Here is a 26,412-nt window from a genome sequence, read left to right as displayed (position 1 = left end):
TGCTATCCACAAAACCAGCTTTTGGTGAATAATGAATACTACTAGCATTCCCCGCTGACGGAGCTCACGTGGTCCGTTCGGGCAAAACTAACGAAGGAACTGCATGTTGAGCTTCTCCCGTCCACCGGAGCCCCAGCCTTTCCCACCACAAAACCTCCGTCGTTCCTTTTTAAACCTTTTCTCTCCCTCATCTTCCCTTCTTCTCTCTTCCTCCCACTTCCTTGCCCTTCCCCCCCTCCCACCTCCCTACCCATTGAGCAGAATTTTCCCTCCTCCTTCCCTCTCTCCCCCTGTACCTTTCTTTTCTATCTTGCGCGTCAATCGCGCACACTCCCCTGTCAGCATGGATATGAACCATTTAATAGGGTCAGTGTTCTATGCCACTACTGGTCTGAACCAGGGTTTGTGCGGCTAGGCGGGAGTTAACACCTGGCAGTCAGCGTTTCAACCTGATCTCCAAGAGTGACATTCGGTATGTTCGATCCTTCCCTTCCTCGGCTTCTGCCCTTCTTACAGCTGCTTCGTCCTCGCACCTAGCTGCACCCCCGGATCAATACTGACGTGACCTTGTCAGTTATGTTGGAACGTTGCATGAGATCAATCCTGAAGCATCCACCATAGCTCTGGAGAATGTTGTCTCTTTCGGGACCGAGGGTCGTCGAGGCAATCCCGCTGAGGAGATTGCCCCGTCGGCCAGCGTCTACGAATACATTGTCTTCCGAGGCAGTGACGTAAAAGACATTAGCGTAGCAGAGGACACGAAGGAGAACAGTCAGCCTGAACCTCCTCAGGTGCCCGATGATCCCGCCATCTTAGGGGTAAGTTTTACCAATTCTTCACTTCATTCCAACCCTTGCCTGCCTTTTGGGTGCTTTGCGTCCTCGGACTTGTTCCGTACGGACACTCGATCAAATGATGAAATATTTCGGATGTAAACTCACAGACCTGTTCCGAATTGCGCAAACAATTCATGTGGATATTTTCCGTTGCCTTCCTTCTGAATGATCGAGAAGCAAAGCACTTTTAACTCTTGCCTTGTCACACATCTTCTCTTTCTTAAGTCATGATGCTAATTGAGTTTCATGAAACAGAGTATGTCTCGTCCGGGACCTACTTCCCAGGGCTTGCCTCCGTCACAACAGCCTCAGGTGCCTCGCCCGGCGCCTCCTGGCTACCCTCAACAACCGCCGTTCCAAGGCTTCTATCCTCCATATGGACAACGCTTTGGAGCCCCCGGTTTCCCTCCTGGACCTGGTTTTCCTAATATGCCGTATGGAGCCCCGCCACCAGGATGGTTTCCTCCCCCGGGTCAAGGATTCCCCCAAGGACCAGGCCAGTTCCCCCCACCTCAGATGCCTATTGGACCCCCTGGCCAACACCAGACCCCTCCTCCGCAGCGACAGGGGGTACCTGGCGCAGGCCCCGTAAATGTCCCTAAACCCACCTCTGAGCTTCCCGTTGGTGACCGGCCGTCCAGTAAGCCAGCCAGCCGGAATGCCACACCCGCACCTGGCGTCTCTGCTCAGAATGCTCCTCCGCCCCCTGTTGAATCGAAACCATCTGTAACGGAGGCCGTACAAGCCTCCAGTATTCCTGCTGCTGCCGCGGCTCCGACTCCGGCCAAGATGCCACCTACTGGACCCCGGAGCGGACGTGTGCAGCCGGCGATTCCGATCAATGCTCCCTCCAAGCCACCTGTTCCTGCTGTAGGCAATCCTCCTGTCGCTGGCGCTGGAAGCAGTGTGCCGCAAGGTACCGCTCAGGCGGCCATTACCGAGGCTACGCGTGCTGCCACGGCGGCTGTTGCGGCGGCTATGGCCAAGCTGCCCCAGCCTAACGCGCCCAAGAAGCCTGCGCATGGCGAGGTGTCCGTTGAAGGAGTAACGAGACAGATGGCGGAAATGAAGCCGTATGAGGGCAACCGCGCTCCCCGTGGTCATCATCAGCATCCCCGTGGACGTGGCGGCCACCGCGCCCCCTACCAGGGACAGTCGAAGAAGGTCGAGGTTCCTGATACGGACTACGACTTCGAGACTGCCAACGCCAAATTCAACAAGCAAGATCTGGTCAAGGAGGCCATTGCCACTGGATCGCCTGTCCACGAGGCTGAGACTGCTTCCATCACTAACGGGGACATTGAAGCGCCTGATACCAGTGCTGATGCATCCTCTGTGGCTACCTACAACAAGTCCACCTCTTTCTTCGATAACATCTCGAGCGAGGCTCGTGATCGCGAAGAGGGAACGGGAGGCCGTGTGGGCGGCCGTGAGTGGCGCGGCGAGGAGGAGAAGCGCAATATCGAGACCTTCGGCCAAGGTAGCGTTGACGGCTACCGGGGAAGCTACCGTGGTCGTGGTAGAGGAAGGGGCTATGGCCGTGGCCGCGGTGGCTATGGACGTGGATACTCTCGGGGTCGTGGAGGCCTTCGTGGAGGTCGCAACACTTCGCAAGCCACCGGTGTGCCTACCCAGACATAGGCGATCCAGTGTCGGCCTATTGTTATTATTTCATGTTGAAACTTATCACCATGCGTTTAGCGTTTTGAGTGGCTTTGTCTTTTTATCTGTTATCGTTCTGCGCTTTGGGGAGTATTGAAATCCTTCCACAACTTTCTGCTTCTGATATCCCTGGCGTCTGATGGAGCATCCTACGAGTACTTGAGCTTGGCATTGTACATGTCGGGACATTTCGGATTGTGATTGGGATCACTATGGGTTACGGTGGGATTGGGGAGCTTCGTGCCTGAACGGCTACGGTTGCATCTGGTGTCAAATTTGGCGTTAAATAGTCGCATGGGTTGGTCGTGAGCCTCCTTTGCCTTGCTTGTCTGGACGATGATCATGTCTTCTTTCTTGATGATGCCCGCCCTCGGAAAGGGCGAGGCTTTTGCCTGAGTCTGACACTCCCAGAAGCTGCTCTGGTGGACTCGAGTCTGTGTATCATACTACAAGATGATTCCCCTTCGCATGCAAAACCCGGAAAAAAAAAGGAGGCCAAATGGTCTGCCATCAGGTGTCTTCTCGTAGTTGATTTAGTCTACCGTAGTTGGTTCTTCAAAGCTGTCTGTCTCGGCTGCGTCTAGTGATTAACATGCAGTGTGGGGCGAAACCGGACGGGGAAGCGTGCCTTCCCTCTTCTGCGAAACCTGTTGAGCATATTCCTTCCCTACAGAGGGCCTCTATTCGTATTCTTGGGTTTCAGTCTAACAACATCTTTGAATTGACTTTCTTGCTCTCAAAAATCAGTCTGATCCTTTGAAAAGGCTTAACCGCCCTCCATCATGCGGGGAGAGCTTGCTTCTCCCCCAAGTTCCGTGGAACCGCCGGAGCCCATCAACTAGTCACAGGGTCCAACGAAGGCCACCAGGACAATCACTCAGTTTGCTCGCCTCAGAGTCTCTCCACTCTCAATCACTACTATATCACCCATCCCTCTCTGATTCGTGCGGACTGGTTTGACATGCCCATCCTGCCCCATCGTCGGCAAAATCGCCTCCAAAAACGTGCTCCTTACCTCGGTCAAACTGCAAATGGGCTTCACCGACCGATTATGTGACACTTGTGGAGAAAGATAGGCCCAATTTCTGGCTTGCACCAAACGGCACTGGCCAGTGAAATGGCACCAGAGTGTTATGATATGACGCAGATTGGAGCGGGGAGAATCAGGATGTTCATCCGGTGTCCCACCTCCCCTCACTACGACAGACATCGTCGTGTTCCCCCAAGGAGGAAAAGCAGCATATAATCTAGTCAGCGCTGTACTAGATAGCCAGTCACAGCTAGTTTCTTCTTATTCTGTCTTCCAGCCACTGCAGACGCTGTGAGCAAAGTCATCTCTATCTTCTAGATCTGACTTGTCCCCTCAAGTCCTAATCATTATCCGCCGGTTATACTACCTGCCATGTCTGCAACTAAAGCACAGGTCCCTGACCAGCTCCCTTGGGACCCAAACTGTACCCAGTTTCCCTCTCGCAAGGAACTTCCCAAGATTCCAGGTGCTCCGGATGAAGCTGCCTGGGTTTGGGGCAAGGATGATTCGGTGTGTGACTAATTATTACTTCTCTGCTCCGAACTATATGTTAACGCATTAGCAAATTAGCTAGGCCGACTGAACCTGCTCACACCAGCAAGAGTCAAAGCAGCCGCTGCAGAGATCCAAACTGGCGAGATGATCCGTCTCGAGTGAGTGCCCTCACTACTCATGTCATGCAAGCATCAGTGATGGCCAACTTCCACCCGCAGTCTTCCGTTGAACGTTCCGAACCCACCGGCATTCCATCGTCAATCCTTCGAGCACAACATCAAAGAAGTGGCCAAAGACATCGTCTTCGACGATACATACTCTCTGAACACGCAAAGCGGCACTCAATGGGATGGATTCCGTCACGTACGATACTTTCCACATGAAGTCCTTCCCAACTCCTAGCATACCTAGCTATCTATACTAATCCCCGAATCGACATAGTTCGCCCACGGCGAATCCAAAACCTTCTACAACAACGTACGCACACCCCAAACCCAAACCACCACAACCCCAAACTAATCCAAGGTTCAACCCACCAGACCAAATCCACCGACATCATCGGCCCCACCCCCACAGACCGATGCAGCATCCACCACTGGGCCACGCATGGAATAGCCGGCCGCGCCATCCTCCTCGACTACAAACACTACGCCGACACCCACTCCATCTCCTACGACCCCTACACGACCCACCGCATCACCTACGCCTCTCTACAAGCCTGCGCCCAATCCCAAGGCCTCGACATCCGTCCCGCCTCCAAAGGCGGAGACATCCAACCCGGCGACATTCTCCTCATCCGTTCGGGCTTCATCGAGCGCTACAACGACCTAACCCCCGAACAACGCGCCCAGTATGTCCTCAACCGTGCTCACTCCGAACTCCAATTCGCCGGTGTAAGCCAGGAAGAACCTATTCTGGATTGGCTGCATGATTGTTACTTTGCTGCTGTGGCGGGCGATTCGCCCACGTTTGAGGCGTGGCCGCCAGAGAAGGAATTTGGGTTTATTCATCAGCAGATTCTGGCGCTGTGGGGGATGCCGTTGGGCGAAATGTGGGATCTGGAGAAGCTCGCTACGAGGTGTAGGGAGATTGGCAGATGGGTGGTCTTTGTGACGAGTGCGCCGGCCAATGTTGTTGGTATGTTCTCCCTCTCCCCCTGTTCCTATTTCTTCTTGTTTGGATAGTGTGGGATGCTGATTTGTGTGATGTAGGTGGAGTGGGGTCGCATGCGAATGCGATGGCTATTTTGTAGGTGAGGATAGTATAGTATTCGAGGTAAGCCATGTGTCTTTGAGAGACTATGCATGTTGATATTCGTGGTGTATTGGTGATAAGTTAGGTATACAACTACAGCGTACATTACCACTCAGAAAGCAACAGCATTAAGGAATATATCATCAATGTTCAATTCATTAAGGGTCATCACGTCGTTACACTCGTCAAGGAACAATAGGAAATAGACATAGGAAATACCCCCCCTCCCGCTCACTACTATCATACCAACTTCTTTCCTCCACTGATGCTATCCAAGCAAACAAATATATGGGTGTAGGATGAAATGCAATGCATCTGCATATACCCAACTCAACCCCTGTTTGCGCTCATTCATCATGCATCATCGTCCTTCAAACATCTGTCATCTGTAATTTTCCACAGACACCAATCAAAACCCACTACCCAAAGTGCGAGATATTCATATCACCACACAACCACACCAACGCGATCAGTCCAACTGCCACGTATTCAGTGACCCCCTTTCATCAGAAAAAATCCTCCGGCCACTGAAAACTCCCTCTATTCTCTCCCTCCTCCGTCATCCCTCCCGCCAACGCCCGAGCCTTATCCCGCGCCTCGCGCTTCTTCCCCATCTCCTTAGCGATGCGTCTATCGACCTTAGCAGCCGTAGCAGAGAGATCTTTAGGGAGGGGTGGCACCGGAGGGATATATTCGTATCGGGCTTGCTTCTTTTTACTCGGGGATGCAGAGGGAGAGGAAGAAGAAGAAGAGTGCGGGCAGCTCTCGACGATCTCGTTCTTCGTTTCTGGGTCGATTACTCCCTTTGAGGTATCGTCCTGAGGGGTAGGGATCGAGTCACCTTGGTGGTGGTAGTCATGGTTCTCTTTGTCGTCTTGGGGTGGTTCGTTGGCACTTGCGGAACGGAGGTCAGAGCGGGCCTTTTTCATGCGGAGGCTGGGTTGGACCCGGTTGCGCGAGTTGGAGGCTCGTCGGCGCGCTGAGGGAGAGCGGGTGCTTGCGGAACGGAGAGGTTGGGAGCGGCGTCGACCGCGCTCTTCGCCGGAGGAGTAGGCGGTGGTTGATATGTCTTTGGATTGCTTGCGCTCGACGGAGCCGGGGCTGTCGCTGGTGAGCATTTTGGGGAGCTTGGTGCGGCGAGGGGTTGTGGCTTCCTCGGATTCCGAGGGCTTGTCGGTGCCTGGTGTTGTGGAGTGCTTTGGGTCTTTCTGTGGTGATGTCTTTAGAGATTCTGGGTCTGGGGATTTGCGCTTGAGGGATGGGCTGTCTGCGCTTAGGGAGCTTCGTCCTTGACGCTCCTTAGGGGTCCTCGGAGTGAGATGTGGTGTCCCGGCGAGTTCGTGTGGACCGCTGCTGGGCGGGTTTGTCAAGGATGACACGGGGGCTGACGCATTCCTTGGGGACGTAGGTGAGACTGTTGCTGCGGCTTGATACAGCAGCCGCTCTGAAGGAAGCGAGGGAAGCGCCCCGGGGACAAATTTTCGAGGGTAGGGAATCTCTGGTAAGGGCATTGGTGCCAGCACCTCCTGCTCTTCACCCACCAGTTCGCGCAATTCTCGTCGGGCCCGCTCCAGCTTGATCTCTAGATCACTGACTCGCTTCATCAGCTTGGCCTGCCGTTGAAGTTCCTTGCGCGACTTTTGCCGTCGCACTGCGGATCCCTCCAGCTCTTCCGGCAATTTGCTTGAATCTTGTCGTCTCACCAGGGGTATGCCCAAAGACGATTTAGCTTTTCGCAATTCTTGGATCGACGACCGAAGGGAGTTGCCTGATTCCGTAAGCTCGCCCGAATTCTGACGCGAATGAATTCCAGCGGGCTTATATTCCATCTGCTCGGGAATCGGGTTCCACGACCGCTGGGGCGTGTTCGACTCTGCGTTCAGATTTTGTAAGTAGCTTCCCTTGACGGTTCCCTTGTAGCCGGACTTCTTCAGCTCCGCATATGCCTTCTCCGCCTGACTCAATGGGTCACCCGGCTGTTTGGCACTTCCGTCTGCCGGTCCGGCCTTTGATCCCCAGGCGCCGAATGGGTTGAACGCTGATGCAATCGCCTTTCCAAAGCGGAAGATTCCCGAGGGCCGCTGGCCATTGCTGTTGTTGCGTACGTCATCGCGCATGAAGATGCTCGGCGGTTTCTCGCTCACGCTGTCGTTCATGCTTCCCTCAACGAACCGTGAACGTCGCCCACGAGCGGACGGACCAGCCTGGCGCATATGCCTCGATGTTCGTGGGGAGCCATTGCTCCTGCTACTCGCAGAGTGAAATGGTCTGCGATATCCCGTAGTGGTGGTAGTCGTAGTAGTAGTCGCAGTCGTATTGCCGCTGCTTGGATTCTCCTTCGGCGCTGGGGCTTCACTATCAGTGGCCGGAGCATCATCTCGCTGCTGCAGCGGCCAATCGTTTGAGCGCCGTCGTTTGGCCGAGTGAGCGGATGGCGATCTGCTCCGGGCAGGAGGCTGGTCCAGCTCTTCTGCATCATCGAAACGACCCGACTCATCGGTGCTGTAGCCGGACTCGAGGCTGGATTCGCTGACATTGCGCGCGTGCTTGCGAGTCCGGGATTCGCGGGCCGCATGGTCAGCGCAAGTGGACTGCAGGGTCTGTTCGAGCTGACGGTCGGTGTCTAGAGGGTCGAGGTCCATGGTTGTGCTGGTGCATCCGGGATGCGATGCCAACTGTTGTCGGGGAAAATGATGGGTCAGATCTCTTGGTTCACACAGTATCCGCCCGCGCAAGGGAGGAAAGAGTGGATGCTATGAAGTACAAAGAGGGTCTGACTTACCTCGGTCGCAGCCTCACGATCCGTCATCCCGTCAGTCACAACGTTCCACTTCGACGGGTAAGTATAGAAGGATAGGTCATTGGACACCAGAGAAAGCGCGAGACAATGGATAAATAAAGAGACCGAGCGATGGAGACAGCAACAGGGAAGCGAACAGACGGGGAAGCCGGAGTGGGGAAGATGGCAGTGATGGGTCGGTCGTTCAGCTGGTAGATGTGGCCCGGGTGGTCGGCAACAAGTCTGGGATAGTCTCGTAAGATCTGTCTAGCGGTGAGAGACAAGACAGTGAGAAGAACTGATGGACCCGAGGGATTGGGATGGTGATTTGTTGTTGACTGTTGATTGTTGATTTGTTTACTTTCCCCGCCCGAGTTCCTGGGCCAGCCGCCAAGCCGCACCAGGCCGTTTTGGCGCCAAAAGTCAGGGCTAATCACATACCAGAGCGACGGGCAAACAATGCTATGGCCTGAGGAAAGGCATGTGCACAATAGCGGTTTTTTATCCAAAAATGAATTAATGACAAATGAAATGGATGGATGAAGAATGCAATGCGCTGGGAGTACGAAGCACCGCTCTAAATATGGGCTGCAGAATCGCCGAGCTTAAACGGTCACAACACAAGGAAACAAAAAAACTCAAATCGGCCCGGGCAGGTTTCAACCTGATGGGACTAATTGGCCTTTACCGTCTGCGCTTGGTTTCATGTCTCAAATGATCCCAAGTCCCCACCCAGGATGACAAAAGAAGGACCGACAAAACAATGTGGGGAATATGTATGAACAAAAAAGCAGGTATCACAATCATTTACAAAAAAAATATCCAAGATGCCAAGGACAATGTGGTATAAACGTCAAGACTGGTCTCGTGAAGAAATCGGAACTCCTCTGGGACCGTGTACCCAGACCGAGAGCTCCCCCAAATTCCCTACCAATCCCCCAACCCAAATTACAGATTCAATTGCACGACCAGACGCCGAGACTCCTCCCTTGTATAAACAGTGCTGTATGTATGCATGATTTCCCTTCTGTCGAGTTCATTATATGGCCGGAGAAATTTTGGTGGCCATCCGCCCGTTGGCCCGCTTGTATGCCATTTCGTCCCGGTCGCTGAGCAGCGCCGCCCGATGAACGTCGGATGGCCTGCGGTCCGCGCTGGGGTAGCTGTCGTTGTCGGGCCGCATGCCATTGTAAAGTGGGCGCTCGCTATGACCAAACGCATCCTCATGAGGTCGCTTCGAAGACGCTGCCGTGCGGGTATCCCACAAGAATCCCCTGGGTTCCCGGTTCGGACTAGGCGCCAGATTGCTCGGTGGCTGCGGCAGATTATTCGAGTATTCGGCGGAGATGGATGCGATGGGCGGAAGTGAAGGAGCGGCATTGGAGGGAGTTGGGGCGCGAGGTGGCACAGGATTGGCCATGGCCCGATATGCGGTAGGATCTGAAGGATGCAATACGCGGATAGGCGGCAATGGCTTCGAGTAGGTAGAACGCTCCGCCGGCAATCGAGATGGGGGATAGCCAGAGGGCATAGGCTCGTATTCGGTGCTTGTTGACGGGTTCCTTGTGTGAGTATAAGTCGGATGAGGAGAATAAACCTGAGTTGGCGTGGTTGCAGACTGAGGAGTTCCAGGTAGTTGTGGGGCAGGATACTGAGTCCGCGTCGCGCCGAAAGAAAGATGAGAAGTGTAAGAGGAACTGCGGGAAGGAGCGATGGGAGCAACTGGAGTGGGTGTAGAAGAGGCCGGTGGTGCGGGAGCAGGCGCCGGCGGAATCGCTCGTGGATAAGCCTGAGGATTCGGGAAGCCGTACTCCGTGGCAGATGGCCGACGAGGAGCCTCAGGCCCATAGGAGAAAGCTGGGTCCACGGACCCAATGCTGGTCGATCGTGGACGCTCAACAGGGTTTGCGTAGGCGTCAGGTGTTGAATACCGATCCGGAATACGGCCGCGGTGGGATCGTTCCTCGTCGAAGTCGTAGTCGTCAGATCGCTTGTCGCCACGTCGTCTCATACGGACGTCACGCCTGATACGGACGCGGCAGCCTTGCTCTGCAATGATGCGGCTCAAGGAAGTGCTGGTGGTCAGACCGGGGAACTTCTTGGCACTGAAAACCGTGAACGGGACCGATACGACTTCGAGACGGAAGTTCAGGAACGATTTGGGAATTGAGGGCTTCCCCTTCATCATTGGTGACCGAATTGGTGCACTTTCATCCGCATCCTTGCTGTCCTTGGTCTCCTCGTACAAATGGAAGCTCAACCGATAAACACCCTCATGACGGACGGAAAGGTCGGGAAAGATGAAGTATCCAGCCTGAGACGGGCGATCCAAGTATGCCACTCCCGCCACCGGGACACCTGTGAGAACGGGAAACGTCGGGGTTGGGGCAAGCCGTCCTTGCGCCATGGGGCGAGCAGTTTCTAGCGTAGCAAACAGGAAGAAATTGGCGTTGTAGGCGAAGGTGATATCTGTCTTGTGCACGTCATCGTTCGGATCGGACTCGAATATACGCAGCTCGACAACCGGTGGGGGATCAACAGGGCGACGGTCCGCAGATGCTGGAAATAGTCAAACATGGTCAGCCTGGTCTCCAATAATGTCCGCATTGCGTGCAGGGAGTGATGCGTACATTTGGCGCCGGCACCGCATGCTCTTGCACGTTCGGGCTGTTGCATAACATTGAGCTTGTATGTGATTCTTTTGCCTTCACGAGTAATCCGGCTGACGGAATGCTCCGTCTCGTTCACCGGAGGCGAAAGGGGAGGTCTAGTAGCCATAATGTACAGAATGCTCGATTAACCTGCTGTGACATTAGCATTCCCATCCCAAGCCCGGTGCGCTTGCCGCGGCAGGTAAAATGATGGCAACCTGCTCCAACCACCCAGTACTTACTTCGGTCTAAATGGAACAGTAACTATAACGAAGCCGGCATTGAAAAGTTGTGCTGATTTATTTGACGGTGATTGTCGTCGTTGTCGTCCTCCTTTGCCAGTCTCTAGGCGCGACCGAGTGTAAAATCTATGGAGCCGATCCGGCGGTTGGAAGACACGGACAAGACTTGGCGAGTGGTGAGGTTGGAATTGATATCGGTCGCTCCAAATTATAGCGGATCGGATCACAGCATGGAAGTGTTCGACTATAATTTGAGAAAAGAAAGCAAGTGGATGAGAGAGAAGTTGGGTCTGTCGTGGGTGGATAAGCGACAGAATGGCCGATAGCCTAGCAATTGACCCCAGCGGGCTATGGAGAGGGAAAAGGCAAGAGAGAGAGAGAGAGAGAGAGAGAGGAGAGGATGGACGGGAAGGGAGAGAGATTGGAGACGGATGGGGTCGATGGAGGGTTGGATACCACCAAGAAAAAGCAGCGTGACCGACAAGAAGAGGGTGAAGAGGGAGGGGGAAAAGAAGAGATACAGACAGAGAGAGAGGAAGAGTAGGAGGGTGGCAGAGTCAGCCGTAACGAGATCGTTCGAAAAGGCAGATGAGGTGCGCTATAGCGACTATACCTACCATGGACCACACCCACTTTGGCGGGTGGAACTGGGACTGAGAGACTCACACAACTTGACCTTCTGGCTGGGTAAGCCGGCTCCGAGGGTGTGGGTGTGATTGGGTAAAATTACCCTGCTCGGCGGACGGCCCACTTCCGGGTCTGGCTCTTACAGTCTTTTTTGGAGGTACGACTTTCTCCCACTTTAAAAACCCCAAGTCTATTTATCGACGGCAATAGCTTCTTTACTACTCACTTACGAAGCATCCACTTACCTTACTTATAAAATAGTCCGGCTTCAAGGTAGGAAATTCTCCCGGAGAAGGGGGGATTATTAAAATGAACTCACAGACTACTTACTTACTTTGTAATTCTCCACGCCACCATCGTGACTACTAACTACAAATTAAAGTGGTCATTCGTCATACCATAAGTAGTACTTAGTGTTCGGTTTTAATACATCTCTGGCACATTATTTTCACGTACTTAACTTCCCATAGATTACCCGGTCACCCCCCAAGGATGAAGGAGACTAAATCTGCGCTACTGAGCCGGAGGGGTGGGTACTGGGTCGGACTGAAAAGGAGATGGAGCCAGAAGAGGGGAAACGCAGCCAGGCCGATCCACTGGGAGGCCACGCTCCTGCTTTAGCCCAAGTGCTAAGGCAGCGGTTAGGTTCAATGGGACATTGCAATCGTGACTGCGACCCTCTTGGCTTGCCTTTTTCCTTTTTGTATAGGAGAAAAAAAAATAAAGAGATAGAAAAATAAAAATGTGACAAGAAAAAATGCAAATTTAACCCGAGAAAGGCAAAATGAAATAATCAGGGATTAATTCCCCAAAAGAGCAAACAAAAAATACTTTACAAATCTTATCGGTAGTCACTGAGGGCAGTGGGTCTGGCTCTGGGGGCTTTTCCGGCCGGGCGGGAAGGGCGAAGGTCCGTGAATCTCAAGAGAAAAAAAAAAAAAAGAGGGGGGAACGACGTCTGTTTCGTATTTGGGAGCAAAAAGAGAAGGGGGCTTAGTTCGGATATCTGATACTAGGAAGGTGACCTTTTTGGAACCGACAAAATATTCACAGGCCTTGCAAGCTACGAGGTCTGAACTCCCTGGTCGGATCTTCTTCATGAAATAATTAACAACGACGACTAGTAAGTAAGCAAGCCTCTTGGAATACCCAGGTGCTAACTAGCGACATAAACAGCTTAGTGAGCTGCCATACTTGATAAGCGACGCAATTTGAATGGATGAAACTTAATCGAGGCGAACCTTCTCAAATTGCAGCTGGGCAAAGGGGATCCTAGTACTTGGTAGATGCTCGTAACTGCCAGTTGCAAGCGCTCAGCTTAGGCCGGCAGGCTAAACTAGACTCTAGGGGGTTGTCCGGAAGGGCGATCTCTCGCGTCAAACTGGAAGGTGATTTTCTGGCGGTCGCGTCGCTTCCAAATCGATGGACATTATGGGGCACCCAGTCGGCATTAATGCTCTTGGGGTTTCTTTCCTGAGATCTGTAGCTTAGGAAAGTCCCGGCACGGAGAAGAGACCGAGAGGCACGTCTGAAAAAAACTGGAGAAGAAGCCCGCTTTTCCCCCTTCCTCCCTAACTTACAAAGCTCTTACTTTATCCGGGTGCTCTCCATAATTGGGAATGTTCTGCAGCACGGACTTTACTCCCTCGAGATGGATCAATAATCATACGAATAATCATCAGACTGGGGACAATAATGAGTGGATGACCATCCAGAAGAAGACTTGGCCTTAGTCATATGGCAAAGGTGACTTTTGTCTTTTACTTTTCAGCTGGGAGTAGGAGTGAGTTTACGGCACGGTGTAATTAACCAGAGTGTTGGTAATCCACCGGGCTTCGATCCAGGATGGGCTCATGACTGATCATTGGATTCCGACAACGCTTCACATGAGACAAGTGCTTACCCGACTCGAACCCCTGTCAGTCACGTATAACACGCTGTATTATTGGGCTCGCAATTACCCAGTCCAGCGGGCCGGTTGCTTATCCCAAATGCCTGGGAGCTGGGAAAGAAAGAGGAGCTTTGAAGGATAGCGGGGTTGGTCAATGCGCTCTTTGTCTTCTTTTCATCATCGCTAGCCTTTTTGCCAATCCTGCAGGTTTGCGTGCTATCTATCTGCTGCACTGGGGATGGGCCAGTCTCAAGAGAGGGTCGGCAATCCTGGGGATGGTTTGCCCCATTTGTCAGTCGGAATCGAACGTTTTGAAATTATGCTACTCCGTCCTCTTGTGCGATCTTAGGATTCATTAATAGTAGTACTAGGCATAGTTGCTTACTTTGGCACTTTGCCCAAAGCGGTCTGTCACTGGACCGCTGGTTGGTGAGTAGCCCTGGGATAATTATGGCACGCTTTTTGAGTTTGGCTAGGTCCTTCAGTACGCTGTGCGCTCCGAGCCTTGAGCCAATAATCTCGAGATAGGAGATATTCGAATCTTCCCCTGCTATTCAAGGCGTTAAGACGGTCGCTAAAGATGACTACTCGATATCGTATCAATACGGCACCCTAACTCGTTGGTACGTACCTAATTAGGGCTGGCCACATGCGAACTACTACGATGCAGCAATGCAGGTTCCATGCTCTTTTCCCTCTTTCTCTTTTCTCTCATCTAGGTAAGCAGGCAGTCATTCGTGAGGAGCAGCTGGGTGGCAGATGAGCGAATGACAATCGTCCGTCCGTAACTGGTGATTTCCGGTACCGGCCGACGGCGAACCAAACAACAATCCGAGAAAAGCAAATCTGGCACCGATCGAAGCACTGACGATCTTAACTGAAAACTACAGGAGCCTGGGATGTGAAATCCTGTCGCAGCCCCCTCCGAATAAAATTGGATCTGCACGAAATGGCCTCCAGTAGGGAAGCCCGGACTGTTTACGGTTTTCAGGGATTATTCCCTACTTAGTGACCAACTAAGCAGGTCGTCAGCTCGACAATGGGGGGGATTGCCCCAGCCCCGATCGCAGAACACCCGACCCCAAATCGTTGGAGGATTTCTTTGGTCCTTCAGGTAATTTAGCCTTATGAGCCTGGCGCCTGCAGGCCCATCTAGGCCGTGGTCTTGCCTGCTTGGGATTAGCATCGGATCGCAACCTGCGAATGACGATGGCTGCTCAGCAAATCGGAAGCTGAGACTCCACACCCTCCTCCTGTGCCCACCTGCGACATGATTCGACCACTGCCAGCAACTCCACTGAAACTGCCCTGAAAGGGAAAAAAATCAAGCGTCAGGCGCCGGCTTTGCCCTGGTCCGTCCACCCGTTTGGCTATGGCCCTTGACTCATGAAAACCAGCCCCGATCATCGTGTGCTGTACTGTGGTAAGTAAGTCGGATGGAGGATGGATGGAATGGATGGCTGGGTTGTGGAAGGTTTCATTCTGCCCCACCCAGACGGTCCGCACCGAATACAGCGGCCCCATTCCAGCCAATTTGACAGTTTGGTTCAGCACCTCGGCTTTAGGCAGGCATTGTCCTACATTCCACCAGACGAGAAAGTAGTTGAAGACCTACAGCATCCTCATCTCCGCTGAGTATGTATTATGTATTATATAATATCCGGACCTAATAGACTGCGAAAAGATGTGTGATCACACTGTTTTGGAGCTCTTGGCGGTAGGTCGGAACGTGGATATTCGTTCTGTAACATACTACTATTACTCCATACTCAGGTGGATTAGTATGTACATAGTCAGCTTGGAGCTAGCTAGTTAAGTATGACATGTTCGAACCGACGTTTACCCTAACCACTATGAATAGACTTGGTTCCTCAGGGGTAGCTGTGACAAGTTGCGGGATAACGGTGTGATGGACACCTCGTGTACCTGCTATGGTGCAACCACCAACCAGTGCTCCTACTACTACTGCTACTACTCCGTACTACTCAAGTGCTACTATTTTAGTGGCAGGCGGACCGACTGACTGAATGACTGACTGACTGATTAACTAACAGACTGTCTGCATGACTGGCTGTACCCTCCTACCGGAAAAGAGAAAAGAAGAGAGGGCAAGAGAGAGTCCCGGGCCCACACCGCACCTTCCCCGGCAGAATCTAGTCGATTTACGGGCGCCTATCACCCCTGCGTTTCGGACTGGAATCTCAATGGGGACTTTTCTCCGGAAAGATCTCCATGTCAATCACTCTAATTGCCTCCGTCTCCTGCTCTACCTGGGGATCATAATGAGGATCAATTTATGATTAGCAGGTATAGTCTCGGCTGTTTATAGGGATAGTCAGTCTGGGATCATGTCATGCTCTCCCACAAGGGGGAAGAAAAAAGAAGAAGAATAATAGAGTGGGGAAATCCCAAGAAGCCACCGAAAAGCGATGATGACAGCGTGCATCGGCCACCACCCACTTGCATCGACAGCCTGCTTCTCCTGTCATTAATCCTTCATTCATTCGGCAGCAACTAGCTGCGACGACTAGTACATGGTAGGTAAGTAGGTGCCTTGTGCTCCCATCAACCACCACCACCACTACCACCACCGTTGTCATACCAAATTGATACCGTTGCTTACATGCGTGCCGCCGAGACATGGCACCACCGTCCGAGCGACCCATTCTTTCTGCGTGAGTTCCAGAAAGCTGCCGGATCCGTGCCGGTGCATAGTAGCAATATACTAGACCGTTGCGTTTCTCTCTGGTCATTGACATGTAATACTTTCACCTAAAGTATGTGCATCCAGGCCGATTAACGTTTCCAGTCGAGGCATCCAAGGCAAGCATGTTGGACGCATTCCGTGCTGTGAACTTCGCCAGCACTCTGTCTTCTGGGTCCGGATGCCTCTGCTGCATAAGCCGAGTGTGCGCTATCGAGAGAAATTGGCCAGTAACCACCCTGTCGGGTCTACCCGCATGGATCTTCCTGGTTGGGCTGCATGGGTCATGTGTAGTGCTGGGTGTCTGGTATTTGGGGAGGCGTAACAGGTAGCGTGAGAGAGAGCAAGCGAAAGACAAGTTACCGGGGAATCGGGCACATACTTGAGCAGGTCCTTCCTGAGATTATCACATTGATACGGTTATTTTGATCTCTGGAAACATTAACACCAGATGGATTACACACACAAGTACTTTGCGAGCCACGACACTAAGCCTAGCTAGCCTGCCTGGGGGGAAAATGGGGCGGCGATGTGGCAATGCCACCTCACCACACCATCGCAATTATTGCATTCAAACCCTCAAAAACTCTCCTATCGACACTCTTCTGTCGCATAATCTTTTCCATCCCCGAGTATCTCGGACGGCGACATTCGGTCCTAAACAAGAGCGTCTGTTGTACAACCTTCATTTTGAGGCGCTCTCGGGGATTAAAAAGCCACCCACCGAGCTCCAAACTGAGTGGTGGTCGGCAGGACGTGTGTGCATTCCTCGCATCTGCAGGAGACTCATCCCTGCCCTCTAACCACATCGATCGTGGCAGACTACCGATTACTTTACGAATGGTCCCCGACTGCCTCCTCCTCTTTCACCCCTCCCCAGTTTGGATTTTCTCCGCCATATTACATACCGAGGCTCGAGTCCAAGAGCTTCTTCCCACCCATAATCAGTGACGGGGATGGCTCCGGTAAGTGCAGGGTATTTCATTCACAACTTACATATTTGGCAGGTCTCATGGTCTTCCACTGGTGGGGTAGATTTGAAGGTCATTGGTGTAGTTAGTACACTATGGAGTAGTAGTAGCTATCCGATCACCCGTGACATGACAACGCTAAAAGCAAAATAAAGAAAAAGAGAAAGAGTAAAATGAGATTTAAGAGAAAAAGAAAAAGAAAAAGAAACGCACCAACTGAAACCCTCTCGTGGACCATACTTGAGGTATGAAAAGTATATTACTCCATACCATCCATCCATCCATTCATTCAAATCCCGTTAGCAAATCCCGCGATCCACGAGGCTTAGTATGCAGACAAAAGTACCAGTCCCTCCCAATGCACCTACCTATCTATCTATCCATCCATCTGTGTATGCAACTAACTAGTTACTATTTCCGTAAGTAGGATACACTTACCATCATATGCACGATCATAATTCTGCATCTGGCACCACCACCATCACCATACTGTATACTTAGTTAAAGACCAGCCCTTAAGCAAGCGATCGATGCACAACACATACTACTACTACGACAGCTTCTAATTATTCTCATCCCGGTATTTATCTATCTATTTATCTACTAATTTGTACATTTCATTATTCCTTGCGTAGATCTTCATCTTAACAGCCAACAACAACACGCCCCTCCTTCGTGGCTGGGCAATCGGCTTATATTTCTGTCCTTGGTAACAACATAACGACTACGTAGTAATAATAGATCGATTTCAAGATAAATGAAACTAAGTTATTACTTCCAGGATAGAAGCTGATCGTAATGTCTGCTTTTCTATGGGAGTTATTCTGAGAGAATATGCATACTGAAATATGGATAACTCTCCTCCTCATCATCATCATATAGATACAGAGCTGCCATGTACTACTAGTGCGTCGTATAGTAGGAAAAGCTACAGAGGAGTGCATCTTAGCTTCATCATCATCATCATCATCATCATCATCCCCATTGATGCTCCACTCCGGAGGAAATAGTTTATCTATCTATCTTTTTTTCATGGCTGTCAAAATATTGAGCACTGCACGGAGCTGGATGTACCCACCTCTCCCCATCTGTCCGTCCTGACATGAGTTAGTTAGCTATGACTATTAGCTGTAGCTGTCTATCAACTAACTAACTATCGTACTTACTTAGTACCCTCCCCTCCCCCCCAGGGACACTTAAGCATGTACATAGTCAATTCACTAGGAGTTTGACTAGTCTAATTATGTTCTAGCTGACCGTTATTTTTCTTTTTGCCCTGAGCTAGACTACTATACGCGACGCCGTGGTATCCGCGTCCCCACCCAATGTGATGCATCGAGTCCCCTCTTTCTCCTGTCCCTCCCTCGTATCTCTCGGGATAAACGGGAAGAACGGGATGTTCCAGATTCTCTCCAATCAGCGTGAGTGATGAAAAGGATCTTGCTTGGCTTTTATTCGTATTTTGGACAAGGTACAGCGACGGGCACGGTGTCGGGATTTGAATGTGCCTCTGGTGATTAGGTTAGAGGCCTTGCCCTTTTCTCTCTGGGTCGCCGTTGAGCTTGGACGCGGGCGCGCGGGTGCGCTGTTGTCTGTGCGTGCCTGGGCGGCCGGTGCCAAATTCTGGGGTGGGTTTGACTGATTCTCTGGTGCTGTGTGGTGCAGAGTGGATGCTGTCTGTCTCCTTTTGCACTGGCAGTGTCTGTACGTACCATGCAGATGGGATAGGGGATCAACCGACTTCGCTCTCAAAATCGAGGAGATACCGCCAGTAACGCATCATTATACAGTAGTCCAGACCCTCTCAGACTCTTTGGGGCCCTCTCAATCGGGTTAGACGTCGCTAGATCGAGAATGTGACTATAGGGTTCGATGTCCTGGAATTGGACGCCATTGTGCTCAGCCGTGCTGGAAATCTCTCCCACCAATGAGATGACCTTTCTGGCGCAATATAAAGGTACGGAATTTGGACATCTTTAGGGTCTCGTCTGCCAAGGCATTCATGATCTGCTGGGGAATATGATGTCTCTTCTCTTCATCCGTAGTACATGTGTACGAATGCTCAGCTACCGAACTAGTTGGAAGAGTGTCATGCCGTAGACTTAGTTGCCTTGTTCTCGACAGGATGCTCTGATAGTCTGTTAAGCAAGGTACCCACCTCTGCAAATTTCCAGTCTATCTACTACTGGGCTCCAAGGGTACGGGAGACGACGCATTCCATGCGACGTCTGACAGCCATATTCTTTACCAAGCTTGGTGAGGTTAGCTGTAAAGTTCTAGTACATGTGTAAGACCCTTTCAGCTTTTTGTGCTTGTGCTTATCCTCGATAGTCCCCTTTGAAGCACCCTGTAGGTGTAAGAACATCTCGTCGGGAACTCTACACGTATGTGAAGCAATTTCTCAAGAGGATAACGTCATGATCTTCCATTAAGGTCTCAGGTCAGCAGGCAGAGACATCCCCATGATCAGGTCATCAGCACAGTGGCCATGCTCCCAGGTTCAAGACAGCTCCTGGTCAATGCAGATCGGTGTTAGAACGGAGTAGATCGATTGCCCTTCGGACCTTCCTTGTTGCTAAGATCAATGCATACTAACCTGAGGAGTGATAGGCGAGAATGACGAGGCTGTATGAGGCGTGGCATGTTTCATGCTATAGTATCTCACTAGCCATAGCTCAGTATCCCTAGCCCAATATCCGAGCAGGGCCTTCATTGCCATATGCCATCCTTACCTACCCCAGAATCATGCTAGAGGATGTTTTAGGTTCCTGACGCAAGGAGCGATGGCCACATACCCATCCGTGTCTCGGCTATGTCCGTCACTGTCAATCTGCTACAACCCCTATGGGTGATTGCGTTTCCATGCTTGCCTGATGCGCCCATCCAAGATGCACCATGTGGCTGTACACAAATTCCATCCCCTTACTTCTTTCATAGTGCGAGACATATCATGGATTCCGGCATAACTCGGTATTTCTATGTCCGGATAACAATATAATGATTTGATTACTGTACGTTAAGATGGGCAATGTACGTACTGTTTAGGATATGTGGGTTTGGAGTATGTATGTTAGTGTCCAATGTGGGATAGACATCGTGGTTCCCATAGAAGGAAGGGAAAAACACCTACTTCGCCAGCGCATTAACTGATACGGGGTGCTTCGCGTCATCATTGGACTTTCATCTAGGGCTTGGTACAGGTGTGCAGCTGATGTGTCGCAAGGGTCTGGGAAGGGAGGCACTGTTGACAGTTTGAGTAAATATTTGGGCACAGATGCACCCTATATCCACCACTCTTAGTCGGTCGCCAGAGGAGAAGATGCATAGTGGCGTAATTGCGGTTTTTGAGTGTTGTCGACGTCGATCCAAGGCCTCTGACCGAAACTTTGAACACTTTGATGTTATTCCTAGTTCTAGTCATGGCAACATGTCGTTGTCATGCAAACAAACTGGGTGGATGCGCTCACTTCCTTACATCCAGCTTATCATATTCTGTCTCGCGCGTTGTTCTCCAGTCTCGGTGCGCATGATTGGGTTAAGTTGCCTTGCAAGTTCGCTGGTGAACCCCGTAGTTTAAACGACTGCAAGTCAATTTCAGAGGACCTAAAACAAACCCCCTACTTGAGCGCTGCTGAAGAAGAGCATAACAGTCAGTTGAGAATAATGAAACAAATGCATATATGTGAAGACCAAGGGATGAATACTGATGTGCGGGTCCTCAGACAAGTTATTGGCGCAGTAGTTTCAGCTCTGCTTCTAGTACCGGTGTGCGGACTAGGATGTTGTTTGACAAGTGACGAGCACTGTTTAGAAACAGGAAGCGAATGACTTGATAAGGGGCTACCCATCTGGAATTTCTGTAAGCCAGTGTTCGACACTGGCACAGCCTTCTATTCTCAGATAGTCCTGCTGCTGCACCGTTCACGGATGGATTGTCGACTCAGTTGACGAAGTCAGTCACGACAGCCAAGTTGGGAAAATGCTCCACATGCTTCTGGTAACTTGAACAAAGTCATTCGGATATCCAGAGCCGTGATGCAGATTAGAAAGTGTAGACACTGGCCTTCGAGAAAAGTGTTTGGCAGGAGATAATCTTGTGGCGGCGAAGAGGCAATGATTGAGAGGATCAGGGCTTTCATTGAGAACCTGTACTGCAGTGACAAAATACTAATCTTTGAGTTAGCTCTCGTACTATTGGTATTTTGATCCATCGACATGATGGTGCTCTGGATCATTTATGGAGTTGATTGATGGTGCTGACTATCATGCCAAAGGACGGTGTGGTGGGATAGATATATACTAATCGAGTGCTCGGGTAAGTATGTTTTCAACATCATGCTTATAGTATGAGGAGGTAGAGTCCACTATGTACTTAGATAAGTAGGAGTATCCTGGAATATACATGACTTGATTAATAAATAGACTTCAGGACAACTTCATAGAAAGTGAGTTGGACCAAAAGAGTTCCAAAAAGGGAAGCCGCTGGGCGGCAGCACGTGGACCCGCGTTTTCTCCGCGTCGCGCACGAGATGACCGAGGGTCTCCAGTATCGACTTCCTCCACCTCCACGCTTATGGATCTTTTGTCGGTCCTTCCGGACTTCCCTACCAAGCCATATGCTCATATTCTCCCGCCTCTTGAGCGAAGCCATATCAGCACGGTCGACTTGATCACTCTCGACATCCTCGAAGTCGCAAAGCGTGCTCGTGTCCCTCCCGCCGATGTCCGCCGCCTGTCCGCTCAGATCATAAGAGCTCTCCATCATGATGTCGGGTTCAAGGAAAACAGAGATCCCGATGCTGATGAGCCAAGCTCCAGCCTCAGTGTTGACGTTCCTGTCTTTCCAGGCCCGACAACCAAGCTAGACCTATCACAGTGGAGCGCGATCAGTACCCTCGACCCCACGTTGGACGCTCTGCTCGATGGTGGCATACCGACGGGTTATGTGACTGAGGTAACTGGTGAGAGGTGCGTATACTCGCTCCCCAGAGTGAGTCCATTCGTATTCGAGACGTCCTGACTTAACGGTTAATCGGTCACAGTGGGAGTGGAAAGACGCAATTCCTTCTCACCCTTCTTCTGGCCGCTCAACTCCCTGCACCTCGTGGCCTGGGCAAGTGTGCCATATACATCTCCACAGAAGCTCCATTATCGACACCACGGCTTTCGCAGCTCATTGAATTCCATCCATATCTCTCTACCTTGTCTCAAGCCCACAAGCCCTCGCTGGAGAATATATTGTCCATCAATGCCATGGATCTCGAGGCACAAGATCACATCCTCAACTACCAACTCCCTGTCGCAATCAAGCGATATAATGTTGGACTCGTGATCATCGACTCCATAACTGCAAACTACCGGGCGGAACATTCGTCCCATAATCTGTCGGGGTTGTCCACACGCTCTGGCGAGCTTGCCAGATTAGGCCAGATGTTGAGGAACTTGGCTGTGGACGAGAATGTCGCAGTTGTAGTAGCGAACCAAGTTTCTGATCGCATTGAAGCTGCTGGCAGGCATCCAACACTATCTCGTTTGAATGGCGGTGCCATCTCACCTATTCCTTCCACACAACAGCAAGTGCTGTCGTCACATCACGAATCAGAAGCTGCTACACCATTACCAAGAAGTCGACCTCTTGAGTCCCGAAATGTCGAATTGACTCCACATAATCCGGTCCTCCAACCATCACCCTCTAGTCTTCCCTCATCACCGTTCACCACGGAGGATGATCCGCAGCAGCAGCAGCAGTTCGACGGGTCATACCTGATTGGCAACCCTGTACGAAACGAGATTTTGAGTCTTCTACACCAACAGAGGTTCTTCACTGGGTGGGGTGACACGCTACAACCTACTATTTCAAGCCTGTACCCAGCTTTTCAACAAACCGCACAAAAGACCCCAGCTCTGGGCTTGGTTTGGTCTACCCAGATTGCATGTCGCATTGCACTGAAGAAGGAGAGCCGCTTCGTGGATTGGGAGGCCATCCTAGAGGATACCTTTGTCTCCAGCGAAAAAGAATTGCTGCCTACAGCAAGAGAACAGGCTAATGAGCTATCGGAATCACGGGTACCAACGGAGAGTGAAGAACATACTAGAGCACACAGCCCTGCAGTCTCTGCACCACCGGACGAGACCGATGCAGTAGACGAGAAGACAAATCTCAGTGTGCCGAATATTGTCCGTGATGATCATGCAACAACTGGGCAATCCTTACCAGTGTCAACACAGGCAGTTACACGAGGCGTCCGAAGGACCATGAAACTTGTTTTTGCCCCCTGGACTGCCGGACCAGTCACAGAACAAGGCGAAATCCAACACGAGGCGGAGTTTGAAATCTGGAAGGGTGGGCTGAGGGGCTGTACAGAAGATTTTGACACCATATAGCGCGATATTCCCTATCACGATTTACGACACGAACAATATATTTCTGACTCGCTATTCTTCCACTTCCTACTTCTTCTTTTGAATATACTTTTTCTTTTTGTAAAACCGTCCGAGGCTTTCCTGCTGGATACTGACCAGGGGTCTCACCTGTTCCGGGACTAGCGTCTGTTTTCGGCGTCTGGCGGAACGGGCGCCCCCGCAGTTTTGTTTCCTTTCTTTCCTTTGCCCACCACCAACTAACATTAACTTAACTCATCCAAGGTTTAAGCTCTTCAGTGCCCTTCCCACACGCCCACACTATTCCCACCTTAATTTTATGCTTACTTTTTGGGTTGGGTCAATGTGATCACTAGTGCCCAGGTGTCAGCCTTCCAATAGTTTATCGCTTTCTTTTCTGATGCGGTGGGTCCGTCCGGACGCTGTCAGCCAGCTGGGGACTTGCTGAGCTTCTCCCATTCCGCTTGTTCGTTCGACCGTTCGGTCTTCAGTCGTCGGATATGAAGGATGCTTGGTCAGACATACCAGATCCAAAGTCAGATTGTCCATAACGATGGTAACAGAGGTCCGTATCGAGATCCCATCAAAGACAAAGGACAACTAGAAAATTACTCGATTCGAGCTGCACTGAAAGCGTGAAAGCTGTTTGTTGATCATATTACACGATCCCCCTTCCGGATTACATTCATAATAGTGGACGATTAAATCAGACATGACGTTGGCCCTTCTACACGTTCAAACCCTTACCCCATGTTCCGTATACGCCTTCAGCTCGAAACAACTCGCAGCTGGTCTATGACATAACAACAGGAAGTGTCATACCGTGGTCCATGTCGATCCTGCGAGAGCACCACGTGTTGCGGAAAAAAAAATTGACGAAAAAGGGAAATAAAGAATTCCAAAAAAGAAAGAAAAAAAAGATATCACTCGTTCTATGTACGACAGACATGCTCTATTTTTCAAGCTTGGCAGGAGGAACTCCAATGCCGTTCGTGTTACGGTAGAAGAGCACTCCGGAGCTCTCACCCTTGGCACCCTCGGTGGGCTCGACCCAGTGGCACACACGGGCACTAGTCCAGAGAGCCTTGAAGAATCCGGTCCAGCCAGTGTGGGCCTCGGTCCGGTAGTGCGATCCCATGACCTTCTTGATGGCCTCGCTGGCCTCATCGGCGTTATAGAAAGGGATGGTGCTGACATAGTGGTGGAGAACATGGGTCTCGATGATACCGTGGAAGATGTGACGGCCGACGAAGCCGAAGTCACGGTCGATGGTGGCAGCGGCACCACGGGCGAAGTTCCAGACATCAGGCTGGTAGTGGGGGAGGGTGGGGTCGGTGTGCTGGAGGTAGGTGATGGCGACTATATCTTCCAGTCAGTATTCGGCGCAGCAATTGTGCCAGTTTATGAAGGAAGTTACTTACCCAGCCAGTGGTTCACCCAGAGGTAGGGGATACCGTACCAAACCAGAAGGTTCATCCAGCCGAACTTGGAGCCGACCAAGTACAGAATGCTTCCGACAATGGCGAGACCGATGTCACTCAGGACAATGAGCTTAGCATCCTTGGCCTCGTACAGAGGGCTAGACGGGTTGAAGTGGTTGACACCGCCGAAGTAGCCGTTCTGCTTGCCCTTTCCACGACCTTCAGGCTGACGTTCGTGGTTGTTGTGGCCAGTGACGTTGGTGAGCAGGTACATGGGCCAACCGAAGAGCTGCTGGAGAAGGAGGTTGAAGGCAGTGGCGATGGGGGTTTCCTCCATCAACTCATTGAGCTCGTGCAGAGCCTTGCCGACGCGAGAGGCATACTGCTCCCGGGTCTTGGGCACGAACACCATGTCGCGGGCAATGTTGCCGGTGGCCTTGTGGTGCTTTCCGTGGGAGATCTTCCAGGAGAAGTAGGGCACCAGAAGAGCGGAGTGGCAGATCCAACCAACAGTGTCATTGAGAACCTTGGAGGGAGAGAAAGCCTGGTGACCGCACTCGTGAGCCAAAACCCAGACACCGGTACCGAACAGACCCTGCACGATGGTGTAAAGAGCCCACAGCACGACTCTTGCAGGCTTGTAAGGGACGGTCTCAGGGGTCACGTAGTTGTGGAAGACATAGAAGATGGTCGCGAGCCAGAAGACATCCCGGAAGACATAATACAAGCTGGTGAGAGCTTTGCGCTCATAGCAATGGGCGGGAATGGCATCACGGATCTGCTTGATGGTATAATCCGGGATCTTGAACTCGTTGCCATAGGTGTCCAGCATCTTGCCGCTGGCCTCTGCCTCCGACGCCAACGAGGACAGGGAAGTGGACGAAGGGGACTGGCGAGGGCTGTCCAGCGGGGAGGGGGTGACCGAGCTGGGAACGGACGAATCCGTAGCATTGCGGTGCAGCGCAACGCGCTTGGGGAGAGCTGTGGAAGACATGTTGAAGCTTGCCCACAAGAATGTGTTCTCGAGCTCGAAGACGGTGAAGTCTAAAGGTTGGAAGCTCTGTTAGCCAGAGTTCAATGCCGCAGCCTGTGCAAAGAACAAGTCAACATACCAATGGGTCAGAACACGGCGCCAAAGCTGTAGCAGCTCAAGGTAGGCACTGGATGGCGTTGAGCTCCCACACGGCGAAGGAGACGGAAGGGTTGGGATCGGGGGGGAAGAAAAGAGGGAAGGAGAGGTAGGGTGACAATCGGAAGGATATAAATGGTCGCCTCCAAAGAGCCTTGACCGGAGGGAGAAGTGGGACGGGATGGTTCAAAGGGAGAGAAAAGACGCGGATGGACAGAGGCGAAAAGAGTGAAAGAAAAAAAAAATGAAGGGCGATTGTTTGATGATCACCTGTTCAGCGTTCAGCAGAACCCGGGGAGAGGAGGGGGGAGGCAAAACAAAAAAGAAAAAATGAGGGTC

General features: G+C 51.5%; 6 protein-coding genes across 6 annotated transcripts; 3 read left to right on the top strand and 3 right to left on the bottom strand.

The window, feature by feature from the left end:
* Positions 1 to 343: 343 nt before the first annotated feature.
* On the top strand, positions 344 to 2,477 carry AKAW2_30547A (putative G2/M phase checkpoint control protein Sum2; the record flags this gene model as incomplete). The annotated part of the gene is made up of 4 exons (XM_041687073.1): positions 344 to 366; positions 437 to 472; positions 575 to 818; positions 1,092 to 2,477. The coding sequence occupies 4 exons, from the start codon at positions 344 to 346 to the stop codon at positions 2,475 to 2,477; spliced, it is 1,689 nt and encodes a 562-aa protein (XP_041540994.1).
* A 1,423-nt stretch (positions 2,478 to 3,900) lies between these two features.
* Positions 3,901 to 5,275, top strand: AKAW2_30546A (uncharacterized protein; the record flags this gene model as incomplete). Its single annotated transcript, XM_041687072.1, has 6 exons — positions 3,901 to 4,038; positions 4,099 to 4,181; positions 4,242 to 4,386; positions 4,465 to 4,500; positions 4,563 to 5,160; positions 5,235 to 5,275. 6 exons carry the CDS (start codon positions 3,901 to 3,903, stop codon positions 5,273 to 5,275), a joined length of 1,041 nt encoding a protein of 346 aa, XP_041540993.1.
* Positions 5,276 to 5,783: 508 nt separating this feature from the next.
* AKAW2_30545S (putative nuclear RNA binding protein) lies at positions 5,784 to 8,086 on the bottom strand (the record flags this gene model as incomplete). Its single annotated transcript, XM_041687071.1, has 2 exons — positions 5,784 to 7,952; positions 8,060 to 8,086. The coding sequence occupies 2 exons, from the start codon at positions 8,084 to 8,086 to the stop codon at positions 5,784 to 5,786; spliced, it is 2,196 nt and encodes a 731-aa protein (XP_041540992.1).
* A 1,009-nt stretch (positions 8,087 to 9,095) lies between these two features.
* Positions 9,096 to 10,834, bottom strand: veA (sexual development activator VeA; the record flags this gene model as incomplete). The annotated part of the gene is made up of 2 exons (XM_041687070.1): positions 9,096 to 10,615; positions 10,687 to 10,834. The coding sequence occupies 2 exons, from the start codon at positions 10,832 to 10,834 to the stop codon at positions 9,096 to 9,098; spliced, it is 1,668 nt and encodes a 555-aa protein (XP_041540991.1).
* A 10,881-nt stretch (positions 10,835 to 21,715) lies between these two features.
* AKAW2_30543A (putative DNA repair protein (Rad57)) lies at positions 21,716 to 23,526 on the top strand (the record flags this gene model as incomplete). Its single annotated transcript, XM_041687069.1, has 2 exons — positions 21,716 to 22,110; positions 22,185 to 23,526. The coding sequence occupies 2 exons, from the start codon at positions 21,716 to 21,718 to the stop codon at positions 23,524 to 23,526; spliced, it is 1,737 nt and encodes a 578-aa protein (XP_041540990.1).
* A 949-nt stretch (positions 23,527 to 24,475) lies between these two features.
* FAH12 (oleate delta-12 desaturase odeA) lies at positions 24,476 to 25,938 on the bottom strand (the record flags this gene model as incomplete). The annotated part of the gene is made up of 2 exons (XM_041687067.1): positions 24,476 to 24,882; positions 24,945 to 25,938. The coding sequence occupies 2 exons, from the start codon at positions 25,936 to 25,938 to the stop codon at positions 24,476 to 24,478; spliced, it is 1,401 nt and encodes a 466-aa protein (XP_041540989.1).
* Between the last annotated feature and the right edge of the window lie 474 nt (positions 25,939 to 26,412).

Source organism: Aspergillus luchuensis, chromosome 3 (genome assembly GCF_016861625.1).
Source record: "Aspergillus luchuensis IFO 4308 DNA, chromosome 3, nearly complete sequence".
Lineage (NCBI taxonomy): Eukaryota > Fungi > Ascomycota > Eurotiomycetes > Eurotiales > Aspergillaceae > Aspergillus > Aspergillus luchuensis.
This window is presented reverse-complemented; position numbering and strand designations above follow the sequence as displayed.